We start from the raw sequence: 22,582 nt of genomic DNA, 5'->3' as shown, positions 1-22,582 counted from the left end.
ACCGGTCAAAACAGAAGGCCAAAATCGTTGAACATTCGGTCAATCTGAACTTATTGAAAAACCGGAAGTCATACGGTTAACATAAACAACCGACCAGTACAAATAGATACTTCGAGTATCTGTTGTGGATGATACCGAAGGGACATACTTTAGTATTGCCATATTCATACAAGTCTGAAGACAATCTGCAGGCTGCAGAAGATCGTTCGACAAGATCTTTCCACTCCAGGATAAATCAGAGGCGCAATCATCCAGGTGCAGGCAACTGTCCAACCGACAGTTGCCATACTAAGTAAAAGACAAACCTAGCCTATTTGACCTATACACTGGAAGCCTAGACCGTCAGGTCTGAATCACTGAACCTCTGCTCAACTAATCAGATTCAAGGAAATGAAATGTGATCGTTGACACATTTCACCTATAAAAGAAGGAGCTCAAGAGGAGTAAATGCGGTTACTAGTCCTACCAACTACAAGCTCTAAGATTTATTGCAAGTTTATCTCTCTACAAGATTTAGATCTTAAGTGTTTATTTGAAGTGTGATTACAATTTCGGTGAGAATTGTACGAGTGTTTATCGAGTAGAAAATAAGTCTCGATCGGATTGTGTTTGTGTAATCCTTAGTGAATATCCTTCTCGCGGTTTCGAGAGGAAGGGGTGACGTAGGAGTTTTATCTCCGAACATCCATAAAAACCTCTCTTGTTATTTACTTTCTGTAAGCTTTACATTCTAACCGGTACTACCCTAACCTACTCACATCATCCTAACCGACCCACCAAACTTCAAACCGACCCTATCTAAATCCGGTTCTGTCCATCTAGTGTGTGTGCTGCTTTAACCTGAAACAAACCACTTCCGCACTTGAACTCGGTTCAAGTGTTTGTGACAGTTTGTGTAGTATTGAAATCCCGGTGTTAATCTCTAACCGGATTAATCACCAACTTTTGAGTGAAACGCGCTAACCGGCCATATCCCGGTCCTCCAACCGCGATCTAGATCCTAACAGTAACCACTAACCTTTCAGAAAATGAATCTGAGCTTCTACAGCCCAAAATGAGAATTCTGTGAGAGGTATATGATACTACAAATGAAGTCCACGTTGTATGTCTCCTGGCTGACTTAGAAGATTTGAATTATAGAAAGTTGTACAAGACGAGAAATGGAGATCAACTATGGATTAAGAAATTGGGGCAATTAAACATAACAAAACCTGAGAGATGACCGACCTTCCTAAAGGCGCTCGACCAGTTGGAGTAAAATGGGTGTACAAAAAAAAAGATGAATGTTGAGGGAGATGTTGAGCGTTATAAGGCTCGATTTGTGGTGAAGGGATATAGACACAAGGAGGGAATTCATTACGATGAAGTCTTTGCTCCTGTCACGAGAATGAAGTCAATCCGACTTATAATCTCGTTAGCTGCTCAAAACAAATGGCCGATTCTACAGATGGATGTGAAGTCAGCCTTTCTAAATGGAGTATTGAAGGAGAGGTGTACGTTGAGAAACCACTAGGATATATGAAGAGAGGTGATGAGAAGAAGGTGCTGAGATTGAGAAAATCCCTCTACAGGCTGAAGCAAACTCCTCGTGCTTGGAATGAGAGAATTGACGAGTATTTCAAGAAAAGTGGCTACGAGCAATATCCATACGAGCATGCCTAGTACACACAGAAATAAAAAAATAATATGATGGTAGTCGCTCTCTATGTCGACAACCTCATATTCACCGAAAGCAACACATAACTGATTAAGGCGGTAATGAAGAAGGAGTTCGAGATGATTGACTTAAGTCTGATGAAATATTATCTTGGCCTAGAAGTGTAGCAGTCGGATGAAGGGATTTTTATATCCCAAGAGAAGTACGTACTCTCAAAGTTTGATGGAGGAGAATGAGATGATATTGGGAGATATCGAAGCATAATTAGAAGTCTAAGGTATCTTATAAGCACGAAACCCTACCTAATGTTGAGTGTTGGGATAGCAAGCAGATTCATGGAGAATCCAAGCTATAAGGCCTTGAAGTGCATTTTGAGATATGTTCAAGGAACTCTCTTACTTGGTCTTTTCAATTCAAAATCAAATGACTACCAATTAGTGGGTTACTCAGATAGTGATTTATGTGGTGATGCTGGTGACAAGAAAAGTACTTCGGCTTATGTATTCCTACTCGGGAATACGACTTTTACTTGGCTGTTAAAAAAACAACCTATTGTAACTTTGTCAACCTGCGAGGCCAAGTATATGGCGACCTCTTGGAGCATGTGTCATGTAGTCTGGCTTTCAAATTTACCAAGGCATTTAGGAGTGATCCGAGATGATGGGACTATTATCCGAGTTGATAACAAGTCGGCGATCGAGTTGGCAAAGAACCCGGTTAAAAACGGAAGGAGCAAGTGCATCGACGTCTAATTTCCTTTCATCCGAGAACACATTAGAGAAGGAAAGGTTGAGTTGGAGCATGTTGAAAGTCGAGCTCAAGTCGTTGAGGTATTCACAAGACACTACCAACCAAACTAATGTAGAGTTGTAAAAGGCTGATTGAAATGAGAGATGAGAAGAGTATTTAAGTTTAAGGGGGAAATTTATTAAATAAATTTAAATTAATAAACTTTTGGTTTTTTGATGTTTAATATATTCTTGGAGTAATAATATTAATTTAGTGGTGAGTGGTATAACCAAGAGATTTGGGTGGGAGCTATTCAATATGCACAATAATTTATTTTATCATTTGAAGAGTCAATCATATGAATAATCTATGCTTTCCTATAAAGAGTTGTAAGAATCCATTTGAGATGAATAAGAAGAAATATATTTTGCTCTCTTGTTACCAACAAAACTCCTATACAATGTTATGGAGGATTGTAATTGTTTGAATAACAACTTCAATAATAAAATTTCTAGTTTACATATTTCTTTTCAAGAATTGAACATGGTATCAGAGCTCTAGGGTTAAGGATCTTGGAGATTTTTCGCTGCCTCTGTTGGTGGCCGGAGCAACCATTAGTGGAAAGCTTTATTCTATATTCGATTATTATTCTTGAAGAAGATTTTTAAGAACATTTGATTTTGGTACAGTTTACTTCTGCCCTATTCGCTGACTATAACTACAATGATGAATATCAATCAAGACAATAAACAAAAGCACTCAAATCAGCAATAAAATATCATGAATGAAGGTCAAAGTGTTAGTATCGGGTACAACAATAGAGACGAGGTCTGACTATGTTGAACGCTTACACACATCGATTTGATATTAACTTTGTTAGAAGTTATTATCCATTTCTATTCTTCACAAGTCGTCACAAACTCTTGAATGGAGTTCAAGTGCGAAATTATTTGTTTGGACTTGAAGCAGGAGATAAATGAATATGGTAATATTAAAAGTAAAGAACACAAGACACAAGAGATTTTATGGATGTTCAGAATAAAAACTCCTACATCACCCTTTCTTTTCAACCTTGAGAAGGATATTCACTAAAAGATTTGATTTGAGTACAACGCTTACACAAACCCAATCAGACAACCAGGACTTAGAACACTGCCTATTTCTGAACTCCTACCACACAACACTCTGTTGACAAAAACAAATTCTATTAACTTACAATATCAAAAACTCACACATAATAGACAGTATGTAATGAAACTTTAACACTATAGAAAACTTGAAAAACTTTTAGAACTTGAGCACTTGAGAATACCGTGAGAAAGTCGGGAGCTCAAAGTAGATGAATGATCAGGTAAAGGTTTAGTAGTGCGTTCGTAAGGTGTTGCAACTTGTCCTCCAACTTCTCTCTAAATAGGAAACAAACAACGAGCACATTTGATGTACAGGACACCTCTCCTAAGTTGATTGGATGAGTTCTAGAATAGTACATCAGAGAATATGCTCTTTTGATCGTGTCTGTACTGGATGATAATGCGCCAAATATTCATTAATGGGATGTGATGTATTAGGAACGTACAACGCATGGGATTTGAATTATCTTGGTACGTGATAATATTCTATAGGTCTAGCTTTGCTGTTGTGTTAGATTGCTAATAACGGATGCTTGATGAAATACCGAATTTGATCAAGTACTAGAGACGCTTCATAAAGTCAAGCTAGTAAAATACTGGAAGCGTCCTAATATAATATTGAACTGGTAAAATACTAGACACTTATATAAATCGAAGTCATATTCAAAACTGGACGCGCTTCTTTGCATAATACCTATTTGGATATAAAACTGACCGCGATATGAAAACTGTTCTCAATTAAATACCGGACGCACTCCTTTGCATAATACCGATTTAGATGAAAACCGATCTCGATATGAAAACCGATCTCGATTAAATACCAAATTTGTATTTTTACATAATACCGAAGTGAATGAAAACCGATCTCGATATGAAAACCGATCTCGATTAAATACCGGACGCGCATATTTGCATAATACCGAAGTGAATGAAAATCGATCTCAATATGTGAACTGATCTCGATTAAATACCGGACGCGCTCCTTTGTATAATACCAATTTGGATGAAAACCGATCTCGATATGAAAACCAATCTCAATTAAATACCGGACATGCATCTTTGCATAATACCGAAGTGAATGAAAACCGATCTCGATATGAAAACCGATGTCGATTAAATACCGGACGCATTTTATTAGAAACCAAAGTTGATCAAATACCAAATTTGATCAACTACCAGACAATTTTTCTTTCCGGTTTTCTTAAATCTGCATAGAGTTCATTTAACACAACTTAGTTTTTTTTTATATACTTATAATTAATACTTTAACTTAACAATTTCTCCCTTTTTAATTATTTAAAATAAATATTCAAAACCTGATAATTTTATAATTATTGGCTAATTTTTCTAAATTAATTAACAACTTTAATCTAATAATTTCTCTCTCTTTGATTGTTTAGAATGAATTATCAAAGCTAGTGCTGTATTTCTAGAAATTTCTCCCTTTTTAATTGTTTTATCCTAAAATTATCAAAGCCAACAATTGATCACATCTTAAATGTGCATCAATCAATTTTCCCTACTTGAAAACCAATTCAAAAAATGCAATTAATCGAGAACAAAAATTCAACAAGAGTATTTCAAAAGGTTTATAGTAAAATGAGCAGTAAGTAAATAAGTTTAGTGTCCCTCCCTTGCGTTTCTGTTTTCTCTTTCTTTGATGTCCTCCATTACTCTAGCCACAATGTTGCCACTAGTTCAACCGTTAGAATTCCTTCCAGGACCCCTTCCTCTTGGAGCTCGAGAGCCGCCGCCTCGGGAAATAGGAAGTTTAGGAGAAGGAGGATACTTGAAAGGATCGGAAGGCTTCTTGCCACGGAGCGATAGCCTCCATGACAATTTGACGAAAGTCCACTGATTTAGGAACTCCTCCTTAGAATGAGAAGAAGTAGAGAGATGGGAGCCAGAAGGGACAAATCGAATAGGAGTATGACGGGAGCTAACCTAAATGGATGATTCTGGTTGAGCATTTGGTTGTGGAGGTTGAGGAACATAAATTGTAGCTTCATGACTGACCGGTTTTTCAAGATTCTCATTTCCAAAGTTACAGATACACTCTGAAACCTCTTTAGATTTTCCAGACTTACTCGAAAGAGAATGGGCAGGGGTTGGCTCTTTAGATTTCTGAACTACAGTTTCTATCTCGTTGGCCGTCTTCTCTAAAAGAACTGATTCAATCCGATTGGTGGGGTGTTTTCAACTTCATGAGAAAAGGAGGCACCCTTGTCAACTACGGATGATGGTTTCGAAATGGATTGATATTCCCCATCTTCATTTTCACTTTCTTCAAATTCGGAGATGGAAACACCTGTTCAGACTCTCTCACTAGATAAGGGCTCCTTTATTCGCAAGTTTGCCTCAATACGCTCCCAGTTTTGCCTAGGAACATGATACTACTCTTTAGCACATGGCCCCTTACTTCATACATGTGGAACTTTTGGAAACGTCATTCCTCGTATGAAGTTCTCTTCTGCTCAGTTAGATTCCTCTTTGACATTTCTTTTTCTCCTTCGGACATCTGCTCAGTTTGGTAGATAAAACGGACTTTGCTTTGAGGAGTAATCATGTCTTCAACGAAGTTCATAGGCTCATCCTCATCATAATAATTTAGATCATTTTGAGGAGAAGGAATTCTAGAATCCTCAAAACTGGAAGATTCAGCACCATCCATATATTTAAGAGAAGTAGAGGAATACTCCTCCATCATCCCGCTTAGATGATTAACAACACCTACATTCGTTCTTGTAGTATCATCGAACGAATCATAGTTCTTTCTTCAGTTTTTATAGTAAGGAAATATAGCACGACATCTTGCAAAGGCTTTCACAAACACTATTCTCTTGAGGGATTCAGAAACATTATTAGTTTTAGTTATGGAAAAGATTACCTTTTACAATTGCAGCAATTCAGACCATTTTTCATCTTCTGCAACGTCTGGGAGCACCTCACTAAATCTTGTGCAAAGTCTTGTACTAACCCAAGTATTTAATAAATCGATTTTAAACTTTGCACGAACTTCAACCTCCTCAATAATCAAATTAATAGTGGTCTGAGCTTCGGGAATGACATCGAGAGGAGAATCGGGAATTGTATCAGCAATGCTTTTCCCAGTTCCTACTACTTTAGCGGGTTTAGGATCTGGAACAGGTTCTCTGAATTCAATTCCTCTGACTTGTCTCATCTGAACAAATGAAGAAAAGCCTCTTGAGATTGTTTTTACAGGAACCTCATTGGTGATATCTTTCACTTCTACGTCAAAAGCAGCCGAAGGGTGCATCATCTCTTGCTGAGTAGACGGGATAGGAACAAATTCTTTGTTAATTGCTACATCAACCACCTTATCAGCATCTTTACCCATTGTGGGAACCTCAATCGGAGTTAGAACCTCCTTCTAAATAATAGGAGTAGTATCAGACTGACCGGTTTTTACATCTTCTAGCTGGTCAAGTTGATGAATATCTGACCGATCAGTTTGAAGAGCATCTGACTGATCGATTTAAAAAATATTATTTAACCGATCGATTTGAAGAGCATACGACCGTTTGGTTTGAAAAACATCATCTGACCGGTTAGTTTGAGAAGCCTCCAACCAATTGGTAACAATAGAATTCCCACCTTAGTGGGAACATTAGTAACTATCGATTAAATCTCTAAAACTGCAGGCTCAACCGGAGTGACAATCACCTTGCGCTTGAAATGGAATATCTACCGGTAGAGAAGAAGCATCAAAACATGGAGGAATATGAATGTTTACCTCAAGCCGAGTTCTCTTTTGGGATGAGTTGATTTCGCCAGATTCTTTAGGCCTGGTTTTGGAAATACTGTTGGAGCTAACAACAGACTCGACTCTAGAGGATTTGTGCCATTTTGTAGACGGTGCGTGGTTATAGGTATTTATGCGTTTAGAATCGCCCACTAATCTTCCGCCTGTCAATTTTGCACCAGCTGTTTTACCACCACTAGACTGTTGTCCAGAAGCTTCGGAGGTAAACTCTTTGTCCTTCCTTGTTCTAGAGATATAACGTGAAACAGAGGCTGATGACACGATCTTTTTAGGGTTAAGAGGAATACCTGAACCGGTGAGAGCGTTCAAGTGCTACAGGATCCAGCCAATCTGGACTAAAAAGCCTAGACTCCTTTTGGTGTGAGGAGAACCATTTCGTAGAGGATGTTAAATAACAAGGATCCTCAGATTACCTCTTCTCCCTTACTATGGCAGCCATCATCTCGAACTACGATTGGGTTATTGAATTGAAAGCTCCTCGTCATCCTTGGAGTGTTAAGCAGTGATATCGCAAAGGCTGCGATACTCGCACTTTAGATATTTCTTATACCCGCTGCAGCTGATGGGTATTTCGCTATTGTAGAGGTGGGATTGAATTTTGAACTGTATATTGGAAGGAATCGCCTTAGAGAAATCTGTTGGTCAAATTATTTTGACTAAGTGTTGAAATAATTTAACCATTGAGATTTTGATGATGAAATGACTTATGAGTTTTTATGCAGGTGTATTAAAATCATACTTCATAAGACTTGGCTCTAATGAGAGTTATTAGACCAATTTTGGCATTGAATGTATAGAATTAGACGTGCAGTCTAACTCAACGTTGTTATACGTGTAGTCTAATGAATACATAGAATTAGACGTGCAGTCTAACTCAACGGAGTTAGACGTACAGTCTAATGATTATTGGATAATTAGACGTGTAGTCTAATTAAATGAAAGTTAGACGTGAGTCTAACTCCTTCAGACTAGTTTGAGGTAGAACCGGAATTAGACGTGCAGTCTAACTCAGTAGAGTTAGACGTGCAGTCTAATGGTTATTGGATAATTAGACGTGTAGTGTAATTAAGTGAAAGTTAGACGTGAGTCTAACTCCTTCAAACAAGTCTGAGGTAGAACCGAATTGGACGTGCAGTCTAACTCAGTGGAGTTAGATGTGTAGTCTAATGGTTATTGGATAATTAGACGGGTAGTCTAATTAAGTGAAAGTTAGACGTGAGTCTAACTCCTTCAGACAAGTCTGAGGTAGAACTGGAATTAGACGTGCAGTCTAACTCAGCGGAGTTAGACGTGCAGTCTAATGGTTATTGGATTATTAGATGTGTAGTCTAATTCTATTAGACCAGGCGGTCTAATAGACTCTGTTATTAAAAGGGGATGTTTGATTTCATTAGACTGATTTTCACTACCCGTCTAACTGAAATACGTCTAATGCTCAACTTAAGCAGTATGCTTGAAGCTAGCACCCGTCTACCCACGTGCTATAGTTGTACCCTACTCAAGCTCCACTTTCTAGTGAAGATCAATACAACAGCTATATGCAACCAACCAACGAATTCCACGTAAGAGAATTTTCCTCATATTATTTATTTTGCAGGTACATCTCTGATGGAATATTCGGCGCACTACCAGTGGTGTACGACCACGATCCTTGTGCTCAAAACCTATTGTGTACAATGGAGGCTTTCCAATGGAACAGTGCCACATATCATTCTAAAAGATTTGACCGTTAGCTCCTACTGAGTATTTAACAAATCTCAAGGACAACGGACGAAGCACTTGTTTACTTGTTCTTTGACAATCAGCCTTACGAATTTTTCCGATCTCGATCATCTTGCTTACTGAAACTACAGAGAATTCAAGACTTTGAATATTCATACTGTGAAGCTACTTTCTGATTGTACTGTGTGTGAATCAAGAGAGAGCTAGAATCAAAAACACCTTTAGCTGAGTGATATTCTTCATTTTTGTAATTGAACAGAAAGTGTTCTGTTCAATAGTGAGCTAAATCTGTGTAAACTGTATTTGATTCGAATCATATTATAGTGAATCCTTCCGGTGGTTGGAAGAAGGGGTGTTCTTTCATTTCTGTCATATCTTTTCATATTTTATCTTGAGCTTCAAACCCAAGTAAACAATTCCGCCTTGAATCTGTTTCAAGTGTTTACAAGTGTTTGCATAGAATAGAAAGCAAATTAAATCCCTAACAGGATTTCTTTCAAACCGTTTTTCATAAGCCTTCATCCATAGCCAGACCCCTGTCTCTATCGATTAAGCCGATCCTATCAAAATCCATACCTACCACCGGAAGTTTTAAGATCTCAGCGAAGACAGCCTTAAAAAGAGTAAACTCCGTTCCATTCACCTTCGCATAGATGGAATCTTCAATGATCTTCGCTGAATCGAAGAAGGCCCATACATCTTCATCATAGCATATAAACGGATCACCAAGAAACATCTTGAGGCCGGAAGCCTCAATGGATTAAAAAAGCTTCATCATCTATTGTCTCCCCGATTCGTAGATGGATTCAAAGTCCACCTGCATAACATTGTGTTACGGTCTGCTCATCAAAAAACCTCGGTCCTAAAATATTTTATGCACCCGTCTCTCAGCCCAAGTGTGCATATGGGCCAGTTTATGTTTTTTATTGAATAATTCTATTTTGTTTCCCTTCTCTCTTATTTCTTTTAAACCGAATTCTGTTATTTTGGAAGTAGTTGTAACTGAATACTTTTGAGTAATTCAGCCTCTTTAAATGTTGATGCCCACCTCACTTTTTGGGGCTATGAATTGAATATTTTGGAACTTGGTGCTCTAAGTTATCTCTTGGCTCTCATCCTCCTTCTTGGACTACTAGGTGTAATCTAGTGGTATTCTCTTCTCACCCCGGTTTCTTCTCTCTTAATCTCGAATTCTTTCCTCACTCTATGTCCGCTGCGTTTGAGTATTGAATTCCATCCTTGGTCCCAACAATCAAGAACCCGTTTCATGAATTAAAGAACTCAAAAGGCTCGGTTATAATTTAAAGCTTAACATACTGGTATCAAAGCTGGCCGATTCTCAACATGGTAGAAACTTGCCCAACAAACAGCTGCGATGAAAACCTGTCCCAACAAATGAATGCGCTCAAGGTACTTATTGAAAACCTGTCCCAACAAACAGCTGCGATGCAAGCTGCCATAGACCGAAGATTTGATGCGGCTGAAGAACGTATGGCAGCCTTTGAGAGCGGGGCATCTGGAAATGTGCAAGAACCCCGCCATAGACCCTATGATGATAATTCTTGCCACGGTCCTTCACCACTTAGGCCCCAGCACCTGGCCAGAACCGCGACCAACACTATGCTCCTCCCACTCGGCTAACCAACGTCGATTTTTCTCGGTTTGATGGGTCGGATGTCGAGGGCTGGCTAATATCTGCCGAGCAATTTTTCAGGGTGGACAAAACTAAGGATGCCACTAAATTAGAAATCGCCCCCATTCACTTTTCTGGAGAAGCAAGAATGTGGTACGGGTCATATTTTCAAAACCGAAATCATATGGAGGCTTTATCTTAGGACGTGTTCAAGAGAGACCTTATGACTCAATTCGGGCCCTCTATACATGACACACCAATGAGACAACTGATGAATTTAAAACAAGTTGGGTCAGTTCAAGAATATAATCTCCGGTACATGTCGATCTCTCAAAAGTTATTACATATGCCAAGGGACTACGTCATAGATTTCTACTTGTCCGGTCTAAGGGAAGAGATTGCGAACTGCATCAGGTTGCGATTCCGGATTCTTTAAACGAAGCCATGGCCATGGATAAAGTCCAAGAAGCAACATATCGGTCCTTAATGAGCAGTGGTAACTTGTACAGCGCTGAAGCACCGTTGCTGCCCACGCCATCCAATATCAACACAGCCAGGCCGAGCACCAATACCGACTTCAAGAATTCATCATATGGGTCCTCTTCAAATGCAAACCAGGGCCATGTCAAGCAACTAGACCCAACCTCAATGGATGAAAAGCGAAAGAAGGGCCTATGCTACTCTTGCAATGAAAAATGGCGACCAAACCATTGGTGTAAATCAAAGTTATTCATGGTCTCGGCCAATCAAGAAGACCAATAACCCGACCAAGAACCTGTTTTGGATGATCTACCTTCATTGCTCGGCCCAAGGGATGAACCAACCATATCTTTACATGTCTTGACCGACTCTAATGCTTTTCAAACGCTCCAGATTCTTGGCAAAATTGGGAATCTGCAGGTAGTGATCCTGATCGATACAGGCAGCACCCACAAATTTATCAATAGCAAGATTTTGGAGAAAATAGACCACAAAAGCATAGCATCCAGTGTGCAATCGGTTAGAATGCTCGATGGGTCTAATGTGTTATGTTCTAGTGTTTGCAAAGACTTGAAGTGGTCGATGGAAGGCAATGAATACCAAACAAAAATGAAGGTAATTTCCATGGACGGATTTGATATTGTGTTGGGAATTGAATGGCTGATTGCTCTAGGCCCGTCTTCTTGGGACTTTGAAAAACTGACCCTATCCTATTACAAGCAAGACAGAACCACGGTCCTAAAGGGGATTCCTCGGTCGCAGGCCAGTTTGATGCATGGAAACCAGCTGGAAAAGACCTTAGATGAATATAATGTTGCTGCCAAAATGCAAATAAAGAGTAAGCCCGAAGGCCAAACTGTTTCACTCGCGGCAATGACCTTGGAAGATATTCCTAACGATCCAATTAGAAGCTATGGTTCCTTCGATGCTGTTGTTATGCTGATTCGGGAAAAAGACATAGCTTGGATCTTTGAGCCAAGTATGGAGTCTAATCGAAGCTGGAAGAAATTATTTTTGCACCCGGCGCTGGAGACATTGCAACAACAATGGTCAGCTCTAAACAATGAAAAACTCGACCCCGAGTGCACAGAAATTCCATACATGGGCGGAATGGCGAGGACCCGACCAGCTCCACTACTAAAACGATTCTGCCGAAAGATTTTTAAGAAGACCGGTCCTTTGCGGCAAAGTTTGCTGAACATTTTGAAGCCCGACCGAAGCGGTATTTTTGAAGTTTTAAGATGTGCATTAGAGGCTGACCTTTCCACGTTCTTTTCGTCGAGGGCGACGAACCTCGAAGGGGAAGATTATGTTACGGTCTGCTCATCAAAAAACCTCGGTCCTAAAATATTTTATGCACCCGTCTCTCGGACCAAGTGTGCATATGGGTCAGTTTATGTTTTTTATTGAATAATTCTGTTTTGTTTCCTTTTTCTCTTATTTCTTTTAATCCGAATTCTGTTATTTTGGAAGTAGTTGTAACCGAATACTTTTGGGTAATTCAGCTTCTTTAAATGCTGATGCCCACCCCACCTTTTGGGGCTATGAATTGAATATTTTGGAACTTGGTGCTCTAAGTTATCTCTCGGCCCTCATCCTCCTTCTTGGACTACTAGGTGTAATCTAGTGGTATTCTCTTCTCACCCCGGTTTCTTCTCTCTTAACCTCGAATTCATTCCTCACTCTATGTCCGCTACGTTTGAGTATTGAATTCCATCCTTGGTCCCAGGTTACAAGTAAGAGTTCACTATATATATAAGCAGAACTAGAGTCAGTACTAAATTGCATCAAGATTACACAACAATTTTGGAAATAACAATAAAAAACAAGAAAGAGCAAGAAACCAACCACACCAATTCTGCAATTCTAGTTTTTTGTTGGACTGACTTAGAAGCCTCATAATACACATATTCACCATACAGAACATAACTCCATAAATAACCAACAAGCTTTCAAAGTTTGAAATCAATCAAATGGTGCGAACTTTGACAATCATAAATCTTCTCTAGTTGTTACTCAAAACCCTAAATGTGTTTTGCTCTACTCACTCTCTTATTGTTCAAAAAAAAAACCTAGATAAAAGTATATTTCCACCTCACATTATATTATGGATGCCTAAATAAATCCCACACCAAGTTGGGTCTCTCCAACTAGGATAAAAAAACCCAACAAACTCCCACGATCGACTAGTTGGAAGGCAATGTCATCCCGACAACCGAGCAACATAACTCGAACTTATTTCGTGACAACACCTTTATCATCATATCTTATTCATTATCATTTGTATGAATCTTTTAAAGTTCTAACATCTTATTATCCAAAATATCATGAATCTAGTGATAACGGACTTCAATGTGTTTGACTTTGAGTGAAATTAAGAATTATTGGCAAGATGAATTGCACTTTGATTATCACAAAATAAAACGTGCCTTTCCCATTTCAACTCAAGTTCTATTGTATTTTTTCAACCACAATAATTATTTTGTTGCCTCCACAACAACTAAAAGCCCGACTTCGGTAGTAGAAAGATTAACACGCTTTTACAATTTAGATTGTCAAGTCATGACTCCCCCAACAAAAGCCACCAAATATCCTAAAGTAGATTTTTAATAATCCAAATTTCCGTCAAGATCTAAATCAATATATCCAATTAACATAGGCTTCTCACATCCCAAAGTTAGTCGAAGATTCTTCATTCCCCGGAGATATCTCATAATCAATTTCACGATTTTCCAATGATGTCTTCCCGGATTTGATAAATAAATACTCACCAAACCAACAATGTGCGCTATATCGGTCCAGTACAAACCATAACATACATAAAACTACCAACTACTGATAATATAGAATGTTTCTCATAGATAACTTCTTATCATCAATAGAAGGACAATTAGTATGACTAAGCTTAAAGTGAGAAGCTAATTTAATTCTCACCACTTTAGCTTTGTCCATATTGAAACATCGAAGAACTTTCTCAATGTACATCTCTTATGACAAATGTGATTTTCTATTATCTCAATCAGGATTAATAATTGGAATCCCAAGAATTTGACGTGTTAGTCCAAAATCTTTATTGACAAACGACTTACTCAAATCTCCGTTAGCTAACTGAGTTTAGAAATATTTTGTCAAATAATTAGTATATCATCTATATAGAGCAAAAGAATAATAAAATCATGATCAGAGAATTTTCGTACAAAAACACAATGATCGGTCTTGTTCATCTTGTACCCATACTCAACCATAACTGAATTAACTTTCGATACCATTGTCATGATGTTTGTTTCAAACCATAAAGACTCTTCACTAATTTGAAAACATATTATTATTTCAATTTGTCTTGAAAACCCTTTGGTTGCTCCATGTATATCTCTTCTTCTAAATCTTTTGAAGAAATGATGGTTTCTCATCCATTTGTTCAACCTCTATGTAAGATTAACCACTAAACCAAGAACTGCGTGAATATATTGCATTTTCACCACAGAACAAAGATCTCGCCAAAGTCAATGCATTTTTTTTGCGAGAAGCCTTTTACAACCGACCGAGCTTTATATCTAGGTTGTGAAGTATTCTCATCTTACTTTAATCGATAAAGCCTTCTCGCCCTTAGGAAACTTTATTAGCTCAAAAGTGTTAATCAAACGAATAAATTGCATCTCATCCTCCATGACATCCATCAATTATTTTTTTATTTTCACTTTCCAATTCTTCTTGAAAGATCTTGAGTTCTCCACCCTCAATGAAAATACATACTCATTTGTTGGGTATCTAACTGAAGGACATCTCTTTCGAGTAGATCGTCTTTATTCATTAGAAGAAATTGACTCATCAACATTTTCATTCCCTTGTTGATTATTATTTATAACATTAACTTCACTAATAGAGCCAACATCAACAAAACCATTAGTATTTAAAGGATCACCAGTATTAAAATTCAAATCTTGATTTTCATTTTGATCATTGTTGGTGCTTAACGGGTTAGGAGCAATTAGAATTTGATTTATTTCAACCTTATCCTCATTTACTTCAGTGGGAACAACATCGCCTATATCTTCAATAATACAATCCTCCATAAATATATCATCACAACTATGAATAAGCTTCTTATTAATCAAATCAAAGAACCGATATCCAAACTCATCTAGTCCATAGCCGACAAATACACACTTCTTGGTCTTGTTTTCCAACTTCAAAAACATACACGTAAGCCATACACCTAAATACTTGAACATGATCATAAGAGACATTTTACCACTCTGAACATGGTTCAACACATTAAAGTTTAAAGGAACACATGGTGTGAGGTTTAATACATGTACCACTGTACTCAATACTTCACCCAAAGATATCTGGTAACTTTGCTTGTGAAAGAAGACATGTCATCTTTGTTGGTTCTAATTATCGAATCTTCTAAGAACAATAATGAAGAAATGAAATTAAGGAAAACTAGGAAGGACAATAATATTTTTTGAAGAGGAAAAGTTTTAAGAGTGTTAAGTGTTGTATATCAAACTATTCAAATAACCATTTTAAAGGAGAAAATTAGCCTAGAAACCCAACCCACTTATACATACAAGTCCAAACCTATTAATAATTAAATAAGACTAATTGCATAAAAGAAAATAAAGACTAGCAACTTTCAATTTGTTGACAATCAATACTTAAACTCACAATCTCCCCCATAAGCTTAATTTGGTTCGAGATTCTTCATGCCAAGCAGCTCTTATATCTCCGCAAATTTTACTCTTGCTTGTGCCTTAGTGAGAATGTCCACACATTGCTCTTTAGTGTTTACGAACTCTACGACGATTTGTCGATTCTTAGCACATTCACGCATGAATTAGAATCGAGTGTTGATGTGTTTGCTACATCTATGAAACATCGGGTTCTTCATTAATGCTATTGCAGATTTGCTGTCGATATAGAGGGTTATCGGTCTTGGCTCGCATCCGAGCACCTCGCTCAACAATTTTCTCAACCAAAGTCCTTGACACGACGCTACAGTAGCTTCCATAAACTCTACCTCACATGAATTTAAAGCAATAGTTTGTTTCTTTTGAGATTTCCAAGTGATCAGATTCCTATTGAGATAAAACATTGTAACCCCCGGAAAATCCTTTGGTTCCGGATTAGCTCGAGGTTCGAGAATTTCAATCTCGGTTTGCATGTGAGTAATCTTTTTAAAATAAATATTATTTTTAAATAGTTTAAATAATCCCTAAAAAATTTTGAAATTAATTATAAAATAATTAATTTGGGTTCAAGTTGCAAATAATCTTTAGATTTTGTTATAATCAAACAAAAATTTGATTATTTGAAAATATGTGTTTAAAATTAATTAAAAATAATTAATTTAAAAGATTATTTATTTGAAATAGGACTGCCAATTGACTTTTGAAAATCAATAAAAAGACAAACGTGTACAAATATATTTTAGCTAAAGTTCTTTAAATTTATAGTCTGGTGATACTCGGGAAAGACATTAGAGTTCAAACATTAATCTCAAACAAGCCTTTATCAAAATATTTTTTGTTTATATATCCAAAAATATTTTGAAATTATTTTCTATTTTTTTGTGATTTTTAAAAAATGATTTGAGGTTTCAAAATTAATAAAATAATTTTGGAATTTGAAAATTGGAACCAAACAGGCCTTAAGACCGGTGTCCTAGGCCATGAGTTCTTTTTATCAGTCGTGGTTAAAAAGCCCTTGGTTCTAGTCGAGAACCCTTCTGTCCGGGTTTAAGATCCTCGATCGAGATGCAGAAGTCCCTCAGTCGGGGTGTTAAGGCCTCTCGGTCCTATGCTAGAATTCTTGTTCGGGTGCCAGAATTCTCGGTCGGATGCCTCGGTCTTGAGTAGAAGTCATCGGTCCTGTGTTCGGGAATTCTCTGTCAGGTGAGACTCCTTAGTCCTAGGTCTAATTTTTTTAATACATATTTTATTTATAAGATTCGTATGGTTTATATCGCATGTTAAGCTTGGCGAGCTCTTGACGTTGAGAGCAAAATACTTGTAAGTTATTTATTTCTCTATCTTGAATGTTGTTAGAAAAATTAAGTAGATTAATTTTAACAGGCCAAAGAACTCAATCAGTTTCAATTTTCTTGTGCAGGTACAGATCAAGCCGCATCATACCGGCTGAAGCACATGCATAAATGATCCGGTCATAATCTGTGAAACCGGATGAACTCCTTCAACTTGATCGGCTAGCAAAAGCGTCATCATCATCCGGCTGACTCATTTATTATTGAAGATCATAAAACTCAACGGAAAACTTTGAAAGGTGATGAATCTGAGAAGATGACATAATATGATGATATAGAGATTTCTCGGAAATATACAAGAAGAAAAGATCCGGATCAGAAGCATGCAACGAAAACAATGAACTGTATATCTAAATCTACAAGCAACATCTGATTTAGGCGGCAGACCTAGTGCATGTATGCCATGTGTCCAAAATGCAAGCCGACCTAAGTGCATGGTTGCCAAGTGTCCAAAAATGACAAAGCGTGCACGCAATCTAAACCTGACCGGCGCGGATTCAGATGACCAATCCAGCGGAGAGAGAAAATTATGACCGTTGTCATATTTTCCATATAAATAGAAGCTCATGGTGCCAAAGATACATACGCGTGAAATCACCACGAAAAGTTCATATACAAGAGAGAAGTAATAGTAACATAAAACTTACGCGCTACCTTGATTAGTGATTCAAATCTCCAAAAGTGTTCTTTCATTGTGTGTGTATTTTACCATTGAGTAAAAAGTATTGTATTACATCATTGTGAGTGGTGTAACCGACGAGCAGTAAATAAGACTCGATCGGCATTGTGTGAGTGTTGTAATATTCCGGTTAGTGAATATCCTTCTCATCATTTGAGAAGAAGGGGTAACGTAGGAGATTAAACTCCGAACATCCATAAAATCTTGCCTTGTGTTCTTTACATTTACTCTCCGGCTTACTTACTCCTAACCGAACCGGTTCCCTTCTCCATTTTAACCGACACCTTTTAAATAACTTCCAAACCGAACTGTGTGTGTTTGTTCAAGCTGAAACAAACCACTTCCGCACTTGAACCAGGTTCAAGAGGTTTGTGACAGATTGTGTAGTGTTAAGAAGCGGTTTTAGTTTCTAACCGGACTATTACCAGTGTGTGTTGTGTTGTTTAGCGTTCTCCCTTTAAAGCCGGACCCCAGTCCTCCAAGGGCGATCCTGATCCTAACAAATGTGTTAATTTTATTAATTCATCTTTTATTTATAAGATTTGTATGATTTATATGCATTAAAACTTGTATTTGTTATTAGTTAGACTTTTACAAGGAGTGTTAGTTAAACAAAACATTAAACGGTTCGATACGACAAAGTTATGATACGACAACATGTTCAATGTGAAATTTTATATATAAGATCTTATTGTTTTAAACATTTGATACATGTGAAATGATAAATTTTCTATATAAGATCTTATTGTTTTAAAAATTTGTCGTGAGCGTAAATTCTTATCTCTAACTACAACGCATATTCTTATCAAATAGTCCATTTTGTCCCTGTTTTCTTACATCAATTACACAATGAGAAATTTTGACATCTCTATTTATAACAGTGTCAAAAAATTTCATTTAGTAAAAGAATTATCATATAAAATGATGTACAAATTCAATAAAAGTCACTTTTTTTCATATTCCTTTTTACTTTTTTTTATCTGTCATTTTTTATTTATATTTTGATAAATAAAAATAATAATTATAATGAAAAAATAATAATTTAAAAAAAAGTTCAACAGCTTTATGATTTTGTTGACTAAAATTACAATAAATTATTCTTTCAAGATATCTTTTGATAATTCATATACATTACTTTATTTTTTTCCAGTACTCTTTTTGAAAAATCTTTTCTTTTGCTACTACCCTATTAATTAACTAGATTCATATAATATTTTACTTGTATTAAATTATTAAACTTCTGATTCTACCACAAAAAAAAATAGTATATATATAATGATGTTAATAAAATTAACAAACTTTTAATAAGAAGTAAGTACCATGTTGTCACAAATTCAAAATTTATGAGTTTTTATTTATTTATTATTTATGATAATTAATTGAAGATTACATGTTGTATCTAAATTAATATTCAATATTATCTCCACATGAATGCCATTAATTAAATAATTAACCTTTTTCATAAATGTATTTTTAGGAATTATCTTTTTGTAATATAATTTTAGTCTGCAACTTAAATTTTAAATATTAATATTTTAATTTGTATTAAAGGTAACAAATTTATGATATTTAATATATTTTTATCCCCAATATATATCTAATAAGAAGAAGAAGAAATGAACAGTACTAAAGCTTTCAATTTAAAAATTATGAGTTCTAATTTATTGTTGTTTATTCTTCTACAGAATCTGACTTAAATATTTGTTTGTGTGACCCGTGTTTATTTCTGGTGCGACTAGCACGACTTCGTCTACAACTTTTAATCTCTTACATAAGACTATTTGTCATGTTTGAATTAATAATTTTTATTTTGTAATTATAGAAAGGAAGATAATGGAGAAGCCGGAAGGACTGAATGACAAAGAGATCATGATCCTTGTAATGCAATTCTTGAAACAGGCTAATCTTGAAGAAACTGTTCACAAGTATATATCTTGAACCCATTGATTAATATGATAAACTTTTGGATTATTAATATGACAAACAATAAGCATATATAGTCAGTCATGAGTAAACAATTTTTTTAATTCTAATTACATTTTGTTGATATAATTTTAGGTTTCAAATGGAATCTAAATGTTACTTCGATGTCCAGTATTTCGACACATTAGTACTCGATGGAAAATGGGATGAAGCACAAAAGTATTTCTTGTCCTTCACTAAGGTTGATGATCACCCTGTCTCGATCATAGTTCTATTTCTGATGGCAAAACACAAGTATTTGGAGGCTTTGGACAGGCAAGTATTATGCACATGTTTATTTTAGACTAAATAACTATTCAGAACTCGAACCATAATGTTGTAGTCCATCTTGATCTTATTTTATGTATTGATATTGAATGTTTATATTGTAAATAGGAAAGATATGACTACTGCTGTTGACACATTGAGGGGTGATCTGAAGGAGTATTCAAAGTTCAATTCTGATCTGTATAATGAGCTAACTTGGCTCTTGACTATGACCAATTTCAGGTTATGTGAATGAATAAACAAGACAACTTAATTATGTATCTTAATTTGGTTGCTAATTTTTTAAAATTTTGTACACATACAGAGAACACTCTGAACTGGCTAATTATACTACTCACTCTGAGGGAAGAACTATGCTAGTAAGTGAGCTCAAGATGTTGTTCATGGCGCATCCCATTATCAAGGAGAAGACAAAACTTCCTGCAGTAGAAAGAGACAGACTAAAAAATCTGATGGCTCAAAGGTAATAATTTATTATGTTTGAACGAAAAAATATTTATATATATATTTTTTTTGTTAAATATTTCATTCGAATATTGATTTATGTGAAATAAGACTAGATAGAGACGGCTAAATAGTAATTTATAAATGATGTGATTTCATACAAAGTCCCACTTTACTATTAGTCTATTTATAGATAGATAATCATGATCCCAAACCTAAAACAATCAACATGGTTGATTTGTTAATGCCTATATGTTTTGTTTGTTTAAATTAACAACAATGGAAATGAATAACTGTTATCATGTTAGATGTGGTAAGAATGTGCTAAATTAGTGATCCTTATAAGTTAGGATCAATGAAGTTGAATCTAGTTAATATAGAAATTTGAGACATTTTTAATTAATCTGGAATGTTATTTTGTAGTATCAAGTGGCAGAATTTCCAATGTGCAAATTCTGTTCCAGATATAACTATGGGAAGTCTTTTTGAGGATCATCGTTGCCCTTCACATGCCGTGCGTGGCTTTGCTGGCTTGACGAGCGCTCAGAACTTTGCTGGCTCGACGAGCGGTCAGAACATTGCTGGATCGACGAGCGGTCAGAACTTTGCTGGCTCGACGAGCGGTCAGAACATTGCTGGCTCGACGAGCGGTCAGAACATTGCTGGCTCGACGAGCGGTCAGAATACTAAGAACCCGACCAGCAGTCAGAGGACTCATAACCGTGAGTGATTGTTATGGATATCAGCCAAGTAGCCTAGCCATTTGGTTGATTATTGATTGTTTGACTTTGTTTTTGTGTTTGTACCGTACTTCTTGGTTTTTTCTTTACCTTTTCTGAACTCTTTGAAAATGTTCAAAATTGAACATCGTTGATGTGAACTTATGCCTGCCCCCGACTGGCTACTGCTAGTTCTCCCCGGTTGCTTATGGTTTTTAGCTATGGAGAACTTTTAATGGTTTCTTTAGAAAAGTCTACATAGTTTTATTAAGATTTATCGTAGAATAATGATATTGTCACATGAATGTGACATGATGCTATTACAATTGTCATAGGTTTCACTAGTCGATTCAATACCATTAATTGGTGTTTAGTCTGACATTTTTTTGCAAAATTTCAATCATTAGATTGAAGATGGTTCGGGCTATACAAATCAATTGACTAGTAAGATTCATCATCTTTGTTTTGAAAGTGTTTTGAACTTTTGATCATCTGTTAGACAAATTTTGTTTTTTTCTGTTGTTTTTGTAACACTTTCAATAAATAAAAACTGACCTCTTTAGCAAAAATAAAATTATAGAATAAACCCACTTTATAGATTTATTTTGTTCTTTTGATTACAATTTTTAATACAGAGAAATTACTCTCATAAGTCACTGTTAGATTTTTAATTATGATGTTTTTAGTAATACTAACCGAACATGTCATTTTTGATTTAGTTTTAAATAGGAAATATGGACTTATTTAACTTATTTTGTTTGGTTGATTTTTAATCTTCATAGTTAATTTTTCATAAAATGATTTATTTTTTGCCTCAAATTTTGAATAACTGTTACTCTCAGAGGTTTCCCTCCACTCAACTTAAGGAGATATCATTGAGAATTAACTTATGATCTCTTCAATTAGATTGTATGCCTCAACAAATAATTAGGAGGATGACTCAACAAATAATTAATCTAAAAGTTTGTGACTTAGCACTTTTAAAATTTAGTTATAAGACCAATATAATATGAGTCAAAAACAATGCGGAAAATAATTATGCAAGAAAATTATGTGGTTTGAATTTGTAGCTTGAACCGACATCATCATCATCAATACTAAAAAAATGGCATTTTGAGTTAAAAGTGAGTATGCTTCTTGAGAATCATTTGTATGTAACTCGCCACCACTAACCTTCAAATGCATGCCTCTAGTGTTAAAAACACCACGAGTTATTACTATTTTTTCAAATAGCCAAAGACCATATGGTTGTTAATTATCGTTTGTTTTATTTTTTTTCTTAGGCAGGTTGATATAGGAATTATTTGAA

The 22,582-nt window shown here is 36.0% G+C and overlaps 2 protein-coding genes across 2 annotated transcripts; both read left to right on the top strand.

The window, feature by feature from the left end:
• Positions 1–1,962: 1,962 nt before the first annotated feature.
• Positions 1,963–2,409, top strand: LOC124930107 (secreted RxLR effector protein 161-like). Its single transcript, XM_047470469.1, has one exon. The coding sequence runs from the start codon at positions 1,963–1,965 to the stop codon at positions 2,407–2,409; it is 447 nt and encodes a 148-aa protein (XP_047326425.1).
• A 17,437-nt stretch (positions 2,410–19,846) lies between these two features.
• LOC124930106 (topless-related protein 2-like) lies at positions 19,847–21,284 on the top strand. Its single transcript, XM_047470468.1, has 4 exons — positions 19,847–20,098; positions 20,219–20,332; positions 20,415–20,573; positions 20,978–21,284. The coding sequence occupies exons 1-4, from the start codon at positions 19,926–19,928 to the stop codon at positions 21,282–21,284; spliced, it is 753 nt and encodes a 250-aa protein (XP_047326424.1). The 5' UTR covers positions 19,847–19,925.
• Positions 21,285–22,582: the final 1,298 nt, after the last annotated feature.

The sequence above is a fragment of the Impatiens glandulifera genome, chromosome 3, assembly GCF_907164915.1.
Source record: "Impatiens glandulifera chromosome 3, dImpGla2.1, whole genome shotgun sequence".
Lineage (NCBI taxonomy): Eukaryota > Viridiplantae > Streptophyta > Magnoliopsida > Ericales > Balsaminaceae > Impatiens > Impatiens glandulifera.
The sequence above is the reverse complement of the archived record's forward strand: the minus strand, read 5'-3'. Positions and strand labels throughout refer to the sequence as shown.